Here is a 20,035-nt window from a genome sequence, read left to right as displayed (position 1 = left end):
GGGGCAACTTGAGAAGAGGTCGATCAGACAGCCGCGTGTCAGGGATTGGCCGTGATCAGCTATGCACGTCGAGCGCGGTGGGTGGAGGATTCGGCTGGCTTACGGGACTCCACGGTTTGGTCATCAAAGGCTTACTAAGCGTTAATGTTCTTGTTATTATATGAGGCTGGTGCAGATGAATGGGAAGAATGACAAATTCGATCAGGTCACGCACGATTTTTTCATTACTTGAACGAAGATTCAGGGGTTCTAGGAAATTTCGAGCGGTCGAACGTAGCCCATTGGGGCCACACGGTCGCTCAGCGGACAGGTTGTGTTCCGTGGAGAGAATACGAAAAACTCACTCGCGATGAGCCGCTTGTCGGAGAAGCAAAATTTCATGAGATGTCCATGCGGGCTGCTTGCTCACCACGACCAATTCAGTGAAACATAAGTGGTGTCTTCGAAAGACGTCCAGGTCGGGATTGGCGGCTGTTGCAGTTCAAAAGGAAGATGGATCATTATTCAGAGGGAAAATGAGGCTATATATGCGATAAGATCAAGCTGGTTTCCATCGAAATTTCGATCATTGCGATCGATCATCGACCCTCCATCGAGCCACTGTTTCGTGCATCCATCCTCGAAAGAACGAACAGGCGCGTCGAAAGTGACGGTTTAAAAAAAATTAAATCTTGCATCTCTACAGCCAAATATGATGGTACAAGTGACTGCAGAGCATGAATCTGGGGTTGCGCTTTTTTGAAGGTGATTCGTGATTTGATTGTATAGTCGATGGGTATTCAACAGGTAATCTGATGGAGCTTCACAAGTTCTCGGCAATCGAGCCTTTTCAATCCGCAACATTTGCCGCTTTTGATTGAATTCGCCATAAAAACTGTGGGGCATCTGATCTAAGGACGAGACGATTTCAAAGTATCATGAGCAAGGAAACAAAAGCAGCGAGGAGAGTGCGAAGGAGACTAGGGATGTTAGTCCGTGAAGCGGCTCCCGTGTGGACGGGGGAAGAATCTCTCCGAGGTGCTACCGGGAAGAATACAACCATTTATATCAACAAAAATAGGGTCTGCTAGTAAAGGAGGCGTCTAATGGAATGAATGGTGTTATCTGATCGTTGATTATTGATGGAAAATACTGGATGAGGGCGCTGTTGAATTACCCTTAGGCCAATGTGAGAAACTGAGGTGTTGAAGCCCCTGTATTGGTGATATCGTTCTGTCACCCTGATACGCACTTCTCATGCATTAAGGTTCCTGTATCTACATAACTTGGTAGTAACTCACATAAGACCAAATTTAATACAACTATCTCGCACATGCTACAACATGAGGGAGTGGTCAAATACCACTAGGACCCTTCGGGATAGCCTTATTCATCGTTCACCTAATTTCCCCCCGTATGGTGTCAATAGTACGCTATAATTCGATTGTATAGACCCCGGGATCGCTCAAACTGTCCGAATACCTTCAATGAATCATCTGATTCTATTGGGCATGTTCGGTAATAGTTACATAAGCATGGTAGAGTTGCCTATATTAGAAATATATATTTCCTTCCTCATACACTACAATCTCTATGGTACATGTCCGCTATCTCCTTACCCACAAAGAGTAAAACCAAGTGGGAATCTCAAGGCAAATTGATGTTTCTAGAGGACATAACTGATATACGAGACAGTTTCATAGAATTTCATTCTGAGGTAGCTAACGTCGAAGACTGGTAGAGGGCGAGACCAGAACATGTGTAAATAACTAATAATACAAGATGAATTAGCAATTTATGCACCCAAGGTATAAATTCCTTGGCAAAATTATGTACTCCAGGTTCCTGCAGGTGCGAACCGGAAAGATCCTGAAGGATTGTTGGTCCGGTTCCAGCTCTAAAAGTTGGGTCCTGGAATCCTTATGGTAATAGTCGACTATATAGGGCCCAGCGGGAGGGTGAGGAGCTATAGCAACACGGCCATAGATTGATCAAAGATGCGAAAGACAGCAGCTAAAGCCGACTAGAAGGTTCAAATCTTGGTATCCCAAACAACGGAATAAAACTATAAAGCTAAGTAACTGGACCTTTATCTTGACGGTGCTCTGAGTGTGCTCTCACAGGTCAATAAAGCAAGGCGTGGGAATAAGCTAGAGTGAGTTATGGTTTAAAAATAGCCATAAGATAGGAAAGAGACAAGCACTGAACGTAAACGTGCGAACCAGCGCAGGCAAAGCCCTAGAGCCGTGAAAGCTAAACAAAAGTCGTGGAGAAGCGAAGGCTAAGGCTGATGTGGACTTCACATGTTACCGTATCACGGAGGCAAATAGTAAAAGTAAATACCAGGTCGTTAAGTCAATAAGAGAATTATATAACCGGGGCGAGCCACTCATGGATGGTAACGGATAGAGAAAGTGCGTAATGAAGCCCTAGAACCCAAATGGCTAAGATGGGTGGAGAAGTAGACAAAGTGGCCAGGAGCCAACATAGGTGTCCGGGCCTGCAACATATAGTCTGATCAATGTGTTCAAATACCATCGTGAAGAGCGACGTCGGATACCCCCTGCATAGGCTCAGGATGGTTGAATATGATTCATGCCCAATATTGCATTATTATTCACCAGCAATCTATGCTAACAAATAATATACATCAATATCCTTTCCGTGCCACACTCGGGTATTTGTGACATCGTTGGCTTGTATTTTGAAAGATCAAGACACCGCGCCAGACTAGATTAGGTACTTCTAGACCTAACCAGCAAAAGTGAATATGGATGAGATGACAGTAGGTAACACAACAACCAGTTGGCAGAGGACTGCGGTCTGCCAAACGTGCCGCCAGTACATCCTCCAGTTCGTTGGATACGTAAAATGGTTTGTTACAGGCCTGATTGGTATCAACGGTGTGGTGTTAACACCCACATCGTTCCCCATGTCCAGATACCACACAGTTGTCCATAAATATAGTGCTCCAAACGTACTTTGGTCAGCTTCCCAGCATTCCTCCCACAGTAACCCGGCGTACTCTTGAGGCGAGTCAAACTTTCTATCGCCAAATACTACAGACAGAATGGGCGGTATACAACCGAGCCCATCGAAATTCGGCAGCTTCCAACTGTCCATGGGTGCGAGAATGTTGTAGACCTTTTGGGCAGCATTGTTAAGCCCACTGAGCCCCTTCCTCAAGCCAATCGTATATTATGCTTGATGGGGCTGAAGATGCAGTGTTACATCGTAACATGGGTGCGAGGTTGTTGATCGCAATGTAGAGGTTCTAGCTTGCAGATCACTGCTTAGATTGTTCCGCCACTCAAACAATAGACGCTCCCAATGAAGAAGAGCCATAACCACGTCTCTGCCCACTAAACTTGTGTTCCGCACCAAGTGACCATTGTATCTGATTGTCCGGAAACCATTTTCCGGATGATGGTTTTCAAGGTTGTGGAAATGGGTGCCATCCCCATGTTCTTTGCTGCCACAAGTTTCATTAAGGTGCCTTGCCAAAAAAACAAGATTTTCATCATCCCTGACAATGACATTTCTGATGCGAGAAATGATGAGGTTATTCATTGCATTGCGTCATTCTTTCAGATTGAACTTGGATGTGTCAACTTCCAATTCCTCCATTTTTAAGCGGTAGGTATCGACGGCGTTGTGTTCACTTTCGAGTCTCACCAAATGTTTTACATCGAAGTTTGAACATCTTGAATGTAGGATGTAAATCAAACACTGGTCAATGTGTCCAGATAGTGGTATCCGTATATCATCGAGTCTGGACTTGTGAGGCTTTTCTGCATCGAAGTAATGACGCGGCCCCGCATGGAAAGATACTATCAGTGCGGCAATCTGCGTCGCCGAAGCTGTGTACAATTCGTCAATGAAAGCACCGATGGCTGTGAAGATAATCATAAAATTGACTGCTATTGTAAGTAGGCGAAGAGCTTGAATCGAAATTCGAGCTTCCCCTCGGGTAGGTGAGTACGACCTTGGATTCAGGGCAAACAGGTATGAGTATACTTTATAGCCCGGATCGAGTGAAGATAAGGGTCTTCTATCGTCTCTCCAGCTGGATGAGAAAAAGAAATGGTAGAGTAGGTAACTCAGGGCCCACCATGTAAATGCAGCGATCAAGAACCAGGGCACGAAAACTAGGCGCGCAAAGTATGGCAACACTCGTCGTTTGCGAGGACATGGATTAGCGCAAGCTTCAATGCAAGAATTAGCCGCTGTTTTTTCAGGACAAGGATCTTTACAACGGCGAATGCAAGCATGCACGGTATCTTCGAAAAGCCAGGCCGATAAAAACTCAAATGTGGTCCAGAATACCATAACAACACCCATCGCGACCCAAACCATAAAATCCGATGAATGAAGCCACCGCCAGCTCAGTGCATAACCGTTCTTTTTGATGTGGACCTGGATTATCAAACGAACGACCATCCCAGCCAGTGCAACACTGAGATGGAGAGATTTTTCAAAATCGGCATCACTTGTCGAGCTCCGGACGCCATTTTGACCGAGAGAGGACGCAAAGGTAAGCGGGATTGTGGTGTTTGTGCTTATAGAAGAATTGGCACTTCGCAAGCGCTCCCAGAAGTGTTTAGACATTTTGTTGCTAGATTGCTGCGAAAGACGTGAGGCACGCAGGTTCTGTATATAAATCTGCGATTCTTTGACTTCAAACGGCCGTGCTGCCTTTGCAGTATGCTTCTCCACAAGAGCCTAGAATTGCCTATCATGTGGTCAATCTCAAAGACCCGTGCATACAGGCAAATGGGTAGTATGTCAGCCATGACTCCCGCTGTACCACGGTTCGTCGCCAACTTGTCAGCCATTCAGATAACTCACCCCGAGAAAGCTTATGACAACTGACAACTGTGATTTTCCGCGGACTATGTTTAATTCCCTTTGTGAAGCTTTCTGACGGAAATGTATCAGCACACACTTCGTATTCCAGATAAGGATCAAGGGTTGCTCAAGTCAGCCGATAGGCCCATCTAGCTGCAGCCCGAGTACGACCTACGCCTTAGGCCTTTGGGAGACCCGAGTGACGTCAACATATACACTTCAACTTATTCTTGGTTTGAATAACCTGTTCTTCCGAATGAAGTCCTGACATGTAAACGTGGATCAGATTTGGTCTCTATTAAATACTTTCTTGCTTAGAGCTTGGGATTCCCTGAATAGAAAATCCGTGGCTCTCAAGAATACCCTAGTCACCCTCAGACAGTGCTATGGAGATTTTCCACACAACCAAGCCAAACGAGCGTCTTATAATTGAGACTTACTCAGGCGCAAGGGTACAAAGAACAGCATTCGCCATTCCTCTCTTCCGACATGTACGTGCGTCCTATGCTGACCGGTGTCCCGAAACGAACAAATGTAAAGTGTACAGTTGACAATATTAAAGCATTTAAAGATTTGCATTGCCCCCCTCGCTCTGCAACTCAGTATTCCAGTTATCACAAAGGACCGCGTCCAGTTCGATCTAAAGGGAATATTCCTTGTCGGCTTTCGTGACTCCGCCGATGACCCGAGTGTCGCAGGAGCCCTACGGTTTCTTTGCGTGCCTAGTCTTCAAAGAAACAAGGCAATGAATATTCTGGAATATCCATGTAACCGTGAACGTATAACCGGATTAGTGAAGGGTGAACTCTGCGCATACATCGCTACCAACGATATCGGCGATATCGTTGCATCCGTGAGAAATGGATCTTTTCAAGCAGACATACGGCAAAATCTCCACGCTGCGAACAGCCCTTTCTCCAAGGAATACCTCAGTCTCGAGGCTGAGATCACGGATCAGCAAGATATCCTCAGTGCGTAAAAGGGATGGATAGAGGTGGATCGGATAGATATCTACTCGACCTGACGAAATCTGAGGATCATTTACTTAACGCACTCACAATGTAAGGGTCGTCAGGAGCCAATCGACATCAGCTTAAGCGCTATCGAAAACTACGTGCACGAAACCCACCGCAAAGCTACGGCTATTTTTGCAAAAATAACTAATTAATGATAGGCACTAGTTTAGCTGTATATGAGAAAAAGTGATTGCATGAATCGGTTGTGGCACTTTAATGCGTCCCCGGGCAATTTCTACTGTACAACCTTCATTCGAACCTTCATAGCGTGCTTAAATTTGCAATCAAAAACCTGTTTTTCTATAGAGGTTAAATGGATGTCGGTTCCATCAAACTTCAAAGTGAGGCCCTTTTGCTGAGTGGCGGATATAACAACATCCGATTCAAGTATTCGATGTGGGTACTTTCGTATAAGTAGCTCCTTGAGCTTCGTTTGCAAAAAGAGCCTCCAGAGAAATCTAGGGGCTAGAATCAGATCATGTTCTGTATGTTTCGCTACCGTCCTGTTATTGCGAGTGACCCTCCACTGAATCAAGTAGTGGATACAAGCCGGTGGATCCACGTCATATGTTCGACCTTCCTCCCAATCACCGAACTGGTGTAACGGAACACTATTCTTTTGGGAAGCGGTTTGCTGTAGGGAGGCGCAATCGATAGGAGAACTGGTATCGAAGTTGGTGCAGCTTATATCGGAGGGGAAGGTGGGTGACCAATAGAAGTTGCCAGGTATTGGTGCATATTGTGATTTATCGCCCCACGGGTCAAGCGCCATGCTTTGTTGAGCGCTATGATCATTATGGCTAACGAGAGAACTGGGTGTCATTTTCTTGGTCCTACTATAACGAAAGACTAAGGGTACGGTTTTGATGGGTATCCGAGGTCTGTCGACCCCAACTTGACTGAACTCCCATTGGATTATTTATATGGGAGGAAAATGTCCGGGATGCTTTCACTGGTGACATTGAGCAGCCTTTGACTCGAAATTCCCTCCAACGGGAAAAGAATCGCCTGGTATAAACTCAAGTATCCTCGGCTTCCAAGTGCTGACTACAATTCCGTGATGGCGTAAAACCAATTCTCATTCGACCTGTTTCCTTGGTTGTAGCGTCGAAGGGCAGACTGGACAAGGAGACTCGTCGATATCGGCTTGCAGGTCGTCTCGAGAAGATCTAGGTTGGAAGCGATTTGGCTGGCTTTAATGGTAGCAACGAGTTCGAGGCCTTGAAATCCGGGTAAAGATTAGCGATGATGTGGGGATTCAGGAGGGTGGAACGCTTACCCTACATCGACCACAAAATCGTAGATGGTAATCCGCTGTGCAACATTTAAATTTTCTGCTCTGCTGAAGCCTTCAACGGGGCTGGCGCACTCACTGTCGCAATGGCAAGAACTGCTATCCCCACCACAGAAGTTGAAAGCACCAGCAGCACAAGATGCACAGCGATAGGAACGCGCATCCGATCGCGGTGGTGCCAATGTAGTTCATGGGAAGATGAGGACAGGACGCGGTGGACGCATTGGTACCAAATCCGCGGGGCCTGCTTCAGCCCATACAGTGAACGGCGCAGCCGACACACGAACCCTGGTTCATCGAAGCCCTCGGGCAACTCCATATAGATAGACGAGTCAACGTCACCATGAAGAAATGCAGTGACCGCAGTCGAATTGGTGTTTTCCATCCGCGCAACACGGCGCTGGCGACAATGCAGCGGACGGAGTCCATCCTGGACACAGCAGCAAACGTTTCGTGATAGTCGATGCCATGTTTTTGCCGGTAGGCTTTGATGACCAATCGCGCTTTGCGCGTTCCGTTGCTTTTAGTTTTGAAGACCCATTTGCAGCCAATCACATGATCTGCGGCTGGGATGTCCTCTCGCCGAACCTTTTCCCATGTTTCGTTTTCGAGAAGCGACGCATATTCTTTCTGGATGGCGACCCACCAGTCCAGCTGGTCTGGACCCGACACAACTTCGCGAAAGGTCGCCGGGTCGACTTATCAGCCGCGCTTCTTGCAGTAGTTGCATTTCTTGGTGTTCTTCTGCACCGTATTGATGGAAGGGTTGCTTGTTCCGCTGGGGACTCGCTGCGGGAACGTCGCAGCGTCCTTTCGCTGCACCGTCTGCTCAGCATTCGCTAGACGGTTGCCAATAGTCGCTGGGTTGACGGGATCCTTATCATTTTGGATCGCATCCACGATCAGGATGTATTCTGGTCCGATCTGCGTGAGCAGAATTGCAATATGGGCTTTGTCGCCGATCGATCCAGGGGCGATCGTATTCAATCGGTGCACTAGCATCCGTACACGATCGACAAATTCGCGGGCACTGCCGCAGCGCTCGCCGGTGGTTTCACGAAGCTGAGCGAACAGCTCGCAGAACGTCGCAAGTTCCATCCGCCGGTACCGCTCTTCGAGCTCATTCCAGAGGTCGCGGGATGTCTCCAGCCCCGCGACATGGATACTGATCTGGGGGGATAGGTACCGGAAGATGGTGTGGTAGGCTTCGGCTTCGCGGCGCGACCATTCACGGTGGCGCTCGAATGCCTGGACCTCCACTTCGAGGCGCGCTTCGATGGCGCGTTGCCTCACCGCCCCAACCAGGTGCGGTTCCACCAGAGGGTGGATGTCCGCCGTGATGGGTTTGGCGTATTTGAACGAGCAGTCAGGACGCTCAAGGTCGCCCGACACGACATCCCAGACCTGCCTTGCCTTGAGGTAGGAGGTAATGAGACGTTTCCATGTTGCGAAGTTGTCGCTTCCTGTCAAAGGCTCAATGGCTGTAACGGCTCGGTCGGGCGAGTCGTGGACCAGAGCCGACATGATGGTTGATGTAAAGCGGGGTAGATATAATCACGAAAGATTAAGATGATTCTCAGATGAGTAGAGACGGCACCCGAGAGTTGCTCCCGGGCTCATAACCTGTTGTAACGGCTCGGAGGTATCAATTGTCTTATCATTCTAGTGGGAAACATGAGGCTATATATACAGCGAGAAGATCAAGTTGATTGGAAATCAACTTGGTTCTTCGTATACATACTTCGGGATTAATTCCGATGGTTCGGCTTGATTCCTGATCTGCACCAGCCTCATATCACAACAATATTGGTCAACTGAATGAAGAATCTGAGGGCATCAGGAATATGGTGGAATGGAAAGGAATTATTTAAATTGCCACAAACTTTGAATTTGATGTTCTTCTATGTTCTCAGCTCAAAATAAATGTTAAATCGTTAAGAGATAATGTGGTTTCAAACGTAGAATATGGCTTATTTCCTATAGGTTATATAGGGAGGAGTTTTATCGGGGTTGCCTCAAGCTGCCACGCTGCCTCACGTGACATCTACACCGACATTACGGAGGGCTCCTTCTTCCTACAACTGCCTCGCAAGAGTCAGTTGCTTGCCTCTGGTAGTAGCTCGTCATCTCTCACGCAGTCAAGTCTCAATTTTGTCCCTCCAACCCCCCTCTGTATATAGAAACCAGCATTGCAATATACAGACACATTGCCTCCCTACAAGGGAGCGCGGACGGGCCTTCTCTGACGCTACAGTCTAATGCGTTTACGCATAAGACCGCAGCGACAGGTGACCCGTTACGGCCAAACTGTACACTTTCTTGTTCCCATCTTGACTGCGAGAGGTCATCAATAAATCCGCATCTCAAATGCCCGCCTTCAATTCATCTCATCAATGGAAGCCTAAGTTTGTAATAACGCGCAATGATTAGTGTGGCTTGTAGATCAGTTGAAACAAGTACTGATGATCACACCAATCAAAACCAAGAAGTTCACAAAAATGTTGACGTCGCACATAATACAAAAACTACGAATGCACAAGCAAAGTTTATAGAATGGCTTCTCGCGGTAGACCATCAAGCTAATATTCAATCTTCATCCCTGCACATGCTCTCCCAGAGCGGCCTCTTTTCCCCCTCCATTTGCGAGAATCCATTTCAAAGTGCCGTGTCAAGCTAATATACTAACACGGTACAGGCTTATGAAACTCATCTTTTTCCAGAGCATAGGGCATCACGTGGTAAAACCTAGACTCGAGTCTGGAATTAACAGGTCAGCAGCTGGAGAAATGACGTGTGAGATCCGTCGGGACTTTCACCAAGTCTCGAGGCATCAATTTTTGAATTTGTATTATGAATTTATCCTTTATACAGCCACAAGGCTGGATCAATATGGCGTAGCTAAAGTCTAGCATATGCACCATGTAACTATGCAAAAAGGCCGCATCTTCCCGGCCTAAATTTGATGCCCTTCCGGCAGATCAGGCGGCTAGTCGCCACATCGACATTAGATTGGCTATATAAAAGGCATTCTCCTGTACGTTTGGGCTGCTTTGAATTATATATATCCATATCATTGAATGCTTTCAAGTGCGCTGTGTTTTAGAGTCATCAGCACTTCGCAGTGATATCAAGGTCTTTCTTGTCAAACCTCATTTTTTCCGCAAATCGACCCATCATGATGAACCAAGATAGCTTTACCTCGAAAGACGCAGAAAGCGTAACAGGTTAGCACAGCGCAAACATCGTACATCGTCCGGTCCGCCGACATTAAACACACAACTAACAAAATTAGGTGAAAATACAAAATCAGATTCCAACAGATCACGACCACTAGAATGCTATAGCATATCGAGTGCGAAGCCACACTCGGAGAAATATTACCCAGCGATATCGACCAACCCACACAGTTGCATGTCTCCTGTGGGCCATTGCCAAGAAGATCTGACTTCGTCAGTCCCGTTCGGACCGAGTCCTACATCCAACGGAGCCGACGGCCTGTCCACGGAAACGTGCGTCTTCAACGAGCCGTTTCTAGCACAAATTCCCGAATATAGGGACCTCAACTTGGTACCGACTAGTTTGCCACTTGAGGATCGACTGCAATTTGGCCCCTGTACATGCAGGAGGGATTCAGATCCTTCCGCCAGCCCGAGCAAACGTAAGAGACTTGTTGTCAATACGCACATGCATATCTCATAGCTCACCAGCTTCACCAGGCTTTCATACCAGAAATCTGTGCGACAGCTGCTATATTTATCCCGAGGAGCTTTTGATGGCAGGGCAGCAACAGGGAACTCCCTTCAAATTGCCCGCAAATACACCCACTCGGCCTTTTGGACGAAAGAGCGATCGCGACCTTATGCCCGACAGTGGAGCAGGGTGGAGGACGTGGACGATGCCCCTGCATATCGCTATTACACGAGGTCATCTCTCAGCGTTTAGACTCCTCCTTGACCGGGGCGCTGATCCTAATGCGGTCGACGGAACAGGATCCACAGCACTTCACGTAGCCGTTCGGGGGGGGTCATCACACAATGGTACGTGAGCTGCTTCGGTATAGTGCCAGTACGAGCGTGGTTGACGCGACCGGTTGGGTGCCGCTGCATTACGCCGCTGAGACCGGTGACGAACAGTGTTTAGGAATCTTACTGCAGGCAGGCGGGGGATGAAACTTTACAACTACTTTAGAAGTCTTGGCAGAATGAGACAATGAGAGGACGCCTCTGGAAGGCACCCACACTTGGCTTGCTTCTATTGGGGATTTGTATAACGTAATTTAAAGCCAAATTGATGGCTTAAACTCGCAATATGAGTATTCAGCCACGGGGAACAGTTCAGGGGAACGGAATGGTCGTACAGTATCCCAGTCAAGGGGAAAATAGCATCATAGAAATTTTCTGTCGTGGTGGAAATAGAGAATTCTTCGCTCTAATTAGCACGGCTTTCAATGCTGGGTTGAAGCCCTTGAGCCTACCACGAAGATTCTAGGCCATGCATTCACCAAGAGATGCCTGGTACTTTTGTTCGAGATGTGCATTTAGGACGGCTCACCTTTGAATTCTCGTAATCTTATTGGCCAAAGTCTCGCCCACTTTTAAAACCCTGGCATGAATTGGACATTTTATTTTAACGTCCCTATCACAACACCTATCACAGCACGACCAGAGTCTATTCAATTAACACTACGAGCACTCTACCCGCTAGAGAGAAATGACTAAATGCCTTGGTCTGCCCTCAAGGTAGGGCAAGAAAAGATGACTTTGTTCAAAATGTACCACTAGTGCCTGTTTAAGACTAGTGCTTATGCCGCTTGCCAAGACGGCCATCGCGACGATCATCTTCGTGCTAACTGCTCCAGGGTCTACCTCGCTCGGACTGAAGAAGCACGGAAATTTCATCATCATGACTAAGAAACAACAGAAAGCTTAGTTTAATCTGACTTGCCTGAAATGATCATGCATGCGGAAGATCGTGATTGACTCCGTTTCTTGGAAATAAAACCTCTAGCGTGTCTCAGAAAGAGTTTTCAATATTACCTTTGGCGCATGAATTAAAAGTATTGAGATGTTACTACTATTTTTCTGCCGTATATTAATAGAATTTTTATGTCCTAATTTGGATTCACAATTACCCTTCGGATTGTGTCCTGTTGACAATTCTCATAATCCCCAGTGTGTCTCTCGGAAAGGTATCCATCTTGTCGTCACATATATTACGGAATATATTGTTTCATCGTTGCATGAAAAGATCGACATGTTGCCCCCCATATGCAAAGTTCGTATTTTCCCATGCCCAAACAGGCCCCACGTGCTTGCATCATTCCTGTAGTTTGATCGTGCTCGAGCCTATATATTTGCTACTAGGAAGTATCACCTATCACCCGCCTACACACCGAGAGCTTAAAGTATGGAGATGACATTCTGATATGCATCTTTCAATTAGCTGATTTCCTAAGACACCTTCAAGTCCCGTAATAAGACTTTAGTTCGGGGATTTTCTATTTGACTAAGTGAAAGAAGGAATGGCCAAGAATTGGTGAAAAGCTTTTTCCTTTTCTTTTGTTTTCAGTGACTTCAGCCTATATCCTGCGAGGCTGGCAAACAGACTTTTTAGCGGCAAAACTACGCGTGAATGGTCATGTTCAAATATATTTCTACTCTATCTCACTGGAGAATTTCAACTTTCATGACTTGTTACGCCAACCGTACAGTGAGGTATAGGAAATGTGGAGGAGGTGCCTATCCACCACCGGGGCCGCCTGTTGATACATCACCTCGCTTACCTGCTTGCATACGCACAGAGGATCCCCTCAAAAGGAGGAGCTGGATCTTCTTAGGAGGACCAGCGATTAGTCTGAATATCATCATACCCATATCAGGCATATCTCACATTCTTCACTCGTATCCCTTCGATCACAAGTACATGACAGTTCGGGGGTCGGGTCGGTCCATACTGGAGGAGAGCAGCTGGCGAAGTCGAGAAGTGTTCGATATTCTTTGCTCCAGGATGACAAGGGAATGCTTGAGAACGACCGTTCTGCTGTTCGGATACTTATAGCATTGCACCCAGCCCTTATTCTTGCGTGGATGTGATGATCGTTGCGAATTGTGAGGGTCTCAACACCGTTGCCCCTCAGATTGCAGCTGGTTGAACATTTACCCATTGACCTGACGCAGTATTCGGAGGCATCGCGGCTTTTCCTTGATGATTGAGTACACCAAAGAGTTGCCCTGACTGTTGGCACCGTTTCAACACCCCCGGCGATACTACGGAAAAGCGCCAACAATGCGTTTCAACGTCCACCAACACAGGTCCGTACATCATCGCTACAGGAGGCGGCACAAAAGTGGTCATGCCATAGGTCATGCCAAACCATTTCACTCACCGATTATGAGCCCTTTCTTGCACTCAATGAATGTCCCATCCTAATTATACAAACATCAAGTCATGTTGCACCTCTGGCTACCTACCAGCCCAATCATAGACTTTTTTATGTTCACTCAGCGTTGGGGTCACAGCAAAGTACGTTTTGTCACACCCTCTACACGAAAGCAGGCAGATACTGTACAATTTAGGGTGCGGCGTGGTCCTGATCTACACAACCCCCATATCACAGCAGAGTCCCTTGTTCTCTCGCTTTCTCTTGCCGACTCTCCTTTATTAAGCTTTCAGAAGCTCCGAAGAATTGAAAGATAGCTTCAGTACCGGTGGAATGACTGCTTGAATATGTAGTGGGATTGTGATAATCAGAATTTCACCCTTCCATGTCGAAAGCTTACCACTAAATAGGTTGGCAAGGAGATGGGAAAATTTGCCGAGGTATGAACTCTAAGGAATCCAATGCTCTCTCTCTTGACCAGGAGCTGCAGAAGGCGCAATCCTTGATGGATGCGGAGCGACACGACTTTTCATCGATTATGGCTCGGAGGTATAGACTTTCGGTGGATCGTTGTATAGAAAATAACGTGATTTCTCCAGGCAGCTGTCGAAATGCACCTTCTTACCGACGTTTCAAGTCATAATACACGGGCGGAAATCAATGTGTGAGATGCAAAGAGCGTGGTTCAGTCTGCATATTTAGTGTAGGTTGGATAAACGGCGCAAATGATATTCGATGAGAAGGGACAAAGAAGGAAATTTTCATCGGGGATTTTCTTACGGTTACATAAGTTAGTACATTTGCGAAGCTACTATGGCAATTCTCGTTACTAATGTGCCATTGATCTGGCTTCTCTTGTGTGATTTCTTGCTTGCGGCCGAATCGAGGCTCGAAGGATTGAAACGCGGCCCTCATCGATATAAATCGGTCAGTCGACCACTAAAGAGCCCGGATTGCGACCCTACGTGCGTATTTCGAGATGCAATACTTCAGGCATAGCACGACTGCCACTCTGTCCACGAATGTATACATAAACAGCAATGTCAGGGTCGGTACCAGCTCAGAACAAAGAACAAGTATCAGTAATGACGACCGCGTTCGGTGGTTGGAAATTAGACAGGACACCAAATTGACCGTGCAACGCCAATGATTCCCGTGAGAGCATTAGTAGACTCGAGATCCAGAGGCGATTCTCTTCTGGCGGCGAACCACTCAGTAGTCCGGGTAATCGATGTAAGCGAAGCTTTGATTGGTTGGTGCGGGCCTTTGGACTCAGCGATAGGTTTCAGTCGGCTTTCGTCCTACCTGGATCTCTGGACTTAAACAGTTTACCGGAAAAAGAAACGTCTGGTACCGAAGATTCTATCTGTCCAGCCGTAGCGCAAGAGCTTGAACAAAAGTATATTCGATTGTAGCTACCAGTTAGGCCGAGACGTTCATGTGTATTTTGGTCTATCGTGAAGAATTGAGTCTCCATTATCGGGCTCCGTCCCATCATGAAAGGGAAACAGATTTCGAGGATGGTAGTGGTAGTTGACAGCGCGGCTTCTTAGGCCCTTATTGTACATTGATTTTATCGCCACATCCATGAGATCCGTGAGTTTCCCACTTTCGATATAAACATTGTTGGGCTGTGCTACCGACCCCTAGTTCGCCCCTTGCGTTAACTAGCGCGCTTAGGCCCATACAATAACCCCCCTCGTCCGCATTTTGTCCAGTCGGCACCAGTCGGCACCATTGCTGTTTTTTCATGCCTTCTTCGATCGAGTTCTGACCAAATTTGAGTCATCCAACCCGACCTTCTAATTGAGCTTCAACATCATCTACACGGTCAAGCTCGAATGCGCCGGCCCAGAATCTGCGCTCAACTGAGATTCGATAAGAAAAATGGCTAGTGATCAAGCAACCCGATTCAATAATTCTATACTGGTCGTGGATGGTTCGAATCCTATGGGGCCGAAGCAATCCTCGGCTGCCGCGAGCCCACCTATGCGAAGAGGACCACCGACAAAGCCCCAAAAAACAGAACATGCCCTCTGGGCTGGTAATCTTCCGCCATCGATTGATGTTTATGATCTAAAGGAACATTTCTCTCAAGGGGCCACTGAGGATATCCAAAGCGTGTTTTTGATATCCCAGAGCAATTGTGCTTTCGTGAACTATCGATCTGCCACTTCCTGTATTGATGCTTTAACAAGGTTTCATGGTTCCCAGTTACGATTTTCACGTCTCGTGTGTCGGCTACGCAAAGATTTGGAGATATCTGAGCTCCAGAAGAGGTCGCCTGGCCCCCGGAAACACAATTCAATCTGGCCAACAGAATCACCGGGTAATGAGGCATACGGCCCGACGGCATGTCAGCCTAAGCTCGAGATTCATCCATCCGAAAATCGGTATTTCATTGTCAAGAGTTTAACGGTAGAGGATCTTGAAGCGAGCAAGGACACTGGGATCTGGGCTACCCAGCCTCATAACGAAATGTCACTCAGCCAGGCTTACGACACTTCGAAAAATGTCTACTTGATTTTCTCGGCGAATAAAAGTGGCGAGTACTTTGGCTATGCGCGCATGTCATCTTCAATTACGGATGACGAAGATCTGTCACGAACGGTACCACCACGAACTCAATATTCTTCAGCGAAAACCGAACTCAATGTGACTCCCACTTTGGCAACGTCTACGGCACCGGCAGGGATAATCGTTCGAGATCTTGGTCGCGGAACAGTGTTTTGGGAAGTCAGGCCTCCCGGGAACCATGGTGGTCGCAACAGCATAGGGTATGAGCAAGCAGCCTGGTCAAAATTCTCTTCCTTGGGGACCCCATTTGGTGTCGAATGGGTCTCAACGAACCGTGTACGTTTCGACTGCACGCAAGATCTAAGGAATTCCTGGAATGCCAACAGAGAGGTGAGAATCGCCCGCGATGGAACGGAGTTAGAGCCCTCTGTAGGCCGCAAGTTGATACAATTATTTCACTCAATATAATGATGATGTTTAAAATACATTCTGAAACATATTAATCTGGCGGATTCTTCGTGCCCGAGGTTGAGCCCATTGCCACCCTCTGGAGCAATTGTGCTACCAATGACTGCTGAAGTCAGTGTGACTTGCTCAACTCAATTTGAGGAATCGGTGACAACTGCGTATCGCATATGGAAATTAGAAGCAAGCCTTATGAGTGTTCAATTCCATAATTAAATGCAAGATTCCAACTCTCGGATCGGAAAGTATAGTTGTGTTGGCTGATAATCGCACCTTGGCGCGTTTCCCAGATCAGAATACAAACGTTGCCGGTAATTTAAATTCTAGTTATAGGTAATGCTGTGAGAATGGATTCCAAAGAAAGACATTTATGCAGGATATTGGAGCCCAGAAGTTGTGGGCGAGACGCTGACCGAGGAGAGGTTTTCCCTCGTGAGCCGACGAACTGACATGGAGATACAGGTCGATACAGGTCGCTGAAGGCGAGGCTGGGTACTCTTGATTATCACAAAGGTTTGTATGCGAGTATTCAAGAAGGAGAGTTCAAGTCCTCGATGTCACTTCTGTCCATGTAGAAGCGATGTTCATGTTTCATTTGACTTTTTCTTGACATAAGCCGCTCAAATGACTCAGAAGTGTTTTCAGGTAGTCCATTAAAGAACTCTGATACTTCGAAAGTATCTGAAGGTGACAAATGGTCATAGAAGGGCCTCGAGAAGCTGTGTTCTGATTTGCTTCTGCTCATCAATTTCGTAGCATGCCTCAAAGCCTCACTTGAATTTCTTTCTTTACGGGTCTTTTTCCGCTGAGGTGGAAACAGAATTTCGTTTTCATTCATTTGGTCATTCTCTCGGCTCCATGTGCTTGACGGTGCATCTGATCGGCGCCGTTGATCTTTTTCTAAGACAGCTTCCTGCATTCATAGTCAAACAGAGCCAACCTCGATGGGTTGATAAGAAGCTGGTCTTACCATAATGTCATTCCTCGGCGCCGGTTTCGGTGTTTTCATCGTGGCTTCGCTTAAAGTTCCGGATCTTTGGGCCATTGCGAAATACGGTCTTTGGGCTAGCCTTGAGCTCAGCTTTTGGAGTCTATACTTTGGAGGGCGGGAGGAGGGTGCGAGCGTCAAGAGCGAGTGTCACAGAGGAGCAGCGATAATATGTGAGCTTACTTTGCAATTTGAACACAGACTGCTGGGGTGAAGACTCAAAAGACTTCCAGCGTTTGATTAGAGAACACTGAGAATAAAAGAGGAAGCGAAAACCTTGAATCAAAGATAGGCAAGATAACACGTTCGAGATCAATATTTAAGATGTTTCTGTATTTCACGGTCCCCGTGACTGTGAACTTCTCGCAATCCTGCTTATTTTGGGAGATCTACATGCCAAACGACCCGAGAATGCTACTTCGATATGGCATTTACTTATTTAGGAAAGGCATTCTTGAGCAGGATCAAACTCTTTCAAAAATGTGATTTAAAGAGAAATAGAAGTCTAGGACTGCAAAATACATACCCATATTAAGTATATAGATAGACATAGGCATCGGTGGCCAGAGTTTGGATAAGCTCTTAACGTGATGTTACTACAATATTTTCTGCATGTCCCATTAGTGAGTGTCGTCCTTACTTCTGAAGATAGAAGATACCAGTTCGCATGCATTTGACATATCTGTAAAGGCTTTACCATATAAAAATGAGCAAATTATTCGAAGTAGGATAAGTAACGGCCGGCAGATCCTCCTGGCATCCATTTATACTAGCCCGATGGGCCGAGATACTCGACACAGGACCCGCTCTGGAAGACAGGGGAGCCAAGCGTATGGTGCATTGGTCAAGGAGAGCGAAACGAGAGCGAGATCGTTTCTTACAGTATATCCCTCAAACCCTCTCATTCCATCTATCCTTTTTACATGGCGTATTTGGCTTTAACATCTCACGGTATCATCAACGAAGTATATGCGACAGGATTTCTTCGCGTAGGCTGGAGCCGCATTAAAAGTCGTATAGCTTCCTACTTCCTACCGCGAAAAAGTTGATGTCTGGGCGTCAACAATGCACCCTTCTTTCTGCGCTTTCGAGGTGGTGAAATACCTGAAGGCGAATCGCCGTTCCGATCCTTCTCTTGCTTTGAATTACTAGCGCGCTCATATTCTGCTCGGTCGACCCTCCCTTTCCAGTCCGTCATTTGAAAGGAAGAGCAGCTCGCGCTACTCTGGAGGGAGGTTTGCCGATGAGACGGCATTCAACTGTATCCAGTCCTACCTAGAAGCCATTGCACAATTGCCAGATCAACCAATCATGACAGATATCCATATGATTTGAATCCGAAGCTTGGGGCATAAGCAATAGTGGAGATTCCAAGACAAACATTGCTGTTCAGATCTGCCTTCAGTAAAATTCGAAAACAGTTTACCCCTCAGACAGTCGCGATTCCTTTCCCAGCGCCCCACTCAGATCAGTCTAAGCCGAAGCAAGTCAAGATATGTCACCGCTACATATTCTCCCATGACGTTTCCCTAGAAGACCACATAAAATACCGCAATTGCAAGTTTCTGCGCCCAGCAAACTATAATTGCCAGAATACCCGGTTCTAGAACTCTTCACCTGTGATATAAAATAAATGACCTGTTAAATATCGTATTCTTCCCCAGTCGAAAGATCAAAAGCGGTGGAAACCCTTTTTCTCATATCTCGTTCCTCCTTCATGATCCCATAATCTCACACATGATGCACCTCAATAACAGGCTGTACTCGAAAACGCTCTGTGCTTGAACACGATGCATTCAAAAATGAGGTGTATATGTGTTTTACAGACGGGATAATAATAAAGCCGTCAGGGAGAGTGATAGCAATCAGATTTGAATTTTCATATCTGGATTTCGAAATAACTCCATTTATCACATTCATGTCCTACTTTGCGATCTATATTATCCAACGTCCGAGAATGGAGCGGTGAGGTTCTCTACTTAGGCTAGTTTGCTTTCATGCACGAATGCTTGTATTGATAGCAACAAGGACCGAAATATACTAATCGCAAATTTTGGCACACTGTAAAAATGCATTGGAGACACTCTGGTTCATCACGATACCGCCTTCATCGGATATTCGGAGTATGAGAAGCTCTCGCCGGCTTCCGTTTTAGTGGTGACCACTCCATGTCAGACAACTCAGAATGGTCTGTCGAAACTAATTTATGTACAAGTCGCGATCATCCCCATTTCTATATGGAAATTTATAAGGATTTTTTGGAGGATGAATAGTGAATTGTATAATGAGAAAGGATTCACAAAATTGTGTTCAACACTTCATCGAGAGGCCCCGACGAGGCTCTAAGTCCGTTGAACATGTGCTCGGCATAAAAAATGAGTCTTTACAGTTTCAAATCTTGGGACAATAAAAATCTACAGCCATTTCAAGCAGTTTTTGGCGAGATTCTTGAGGAATACGTTCCGAGAAGTCAAGCTTTTCCGTAGCATGCAATGCGCGATTTATGTGATTGTTCAGTTCCAGTATTATATCCATGACGTAAACCTTTG

General features: G+C 46.5%; 4 protein-coding genes across 4 annotated transcripts; 3 read left to right on the top strand and 1 right to left on the bottom strand.

Moving 5' to 3' along the window:
- Positions 1–3,558: 3,558 nt before the first annotated feature.
- Positions 3,559–4,587, bottom strand: N7509_000235 (uncharacterized protein; the record flags this gene model as incomplete). The annotated part of the gene is made up of 1 exon (XM_056624882.1): positions 3,559–4,587. The coding sequence occupies one exon, from the start codon at positions 4,585–4,587 to the stop codon at positions 3,559–3,561; it is 1,029 nt and encodes a 342-aa protein (XP_056494747.1).
- A 626-nt stretch (positions 4,588–5,213) lies between these two features.
- Positions 5,214–5,806, top strand: N7509_000234 (flotillin domain protein; the record flags this gene model as incomplete). The annotated part of the gene is made up of 2 exons (XM_056624881.1): positions 5,214–5,318; positions 5,390–5,806. 2 exons carry the CDS (start codon positions 5,214–5,216, stop codon positions 5,804–5,806), a joined length of 522 nt encoding a protein of 173 aa, XP_056494746.1.
- Positions 5,807–15,403: 9,597 nt separating this feature from the next.
- On the top strand, positions 15,404–16,501 carry N7509_000233 (uncharacterized protein; the record flags this gene model as incomplete). The annotated part of the gene is made up of 1 exon (XM_056624880.1): positions 15,404–16,501. The coding sequence occupies one exon, from the start codon at positions 15,404–15,406 to the stop codon at positions 16,499–16,501; it is 1,098 nt and encodes a 365-aa protein (XP_056494745.1).
- Positions 16,502–17,472: 971 nt separating this feature from the next.
- Positions 17,473–17,740, top strand: N7509_000232 (uncharacterized protein; the record flags this gene model as incomplete). Its single annotated transcript, XM_056624879.1, has 2 exons — positions 17,473–17,659; positions 17,688–17,740. 2 exons carry the CDS (start codon positions 17,473–17,475, stop codon positions 17,738–17,740), a joined length of 240 nt encoding a protein of 79 aa, XP_056494744.1.
- Positions 17,741–20,035: the final 2,295 nt, after the last annotated feature.

Source organism: Penicillium cosmopolitanum, assembly GCF_028827165.1.
Source record: "Penicillium cosmopolitanum strain IBT 29677 chromosome Unknown utg000002l:1.0-415252.0:1.0-415526.0, whole genome shotgun sequence".
In the NCBI taxonomy this organism is placed as follows: domain Eukaryota; kingdom Fungi; phylum Ascomycota; class Eurotiomycetes; order Eurotiales; family Aspergillaceae; genus Penicillium; species Penicillium cosmopolitanum.
Note: the sequence above shows the minus strand (reverse complement) of the source record. Positions and strands in the feature narration are given on the sequence as shown.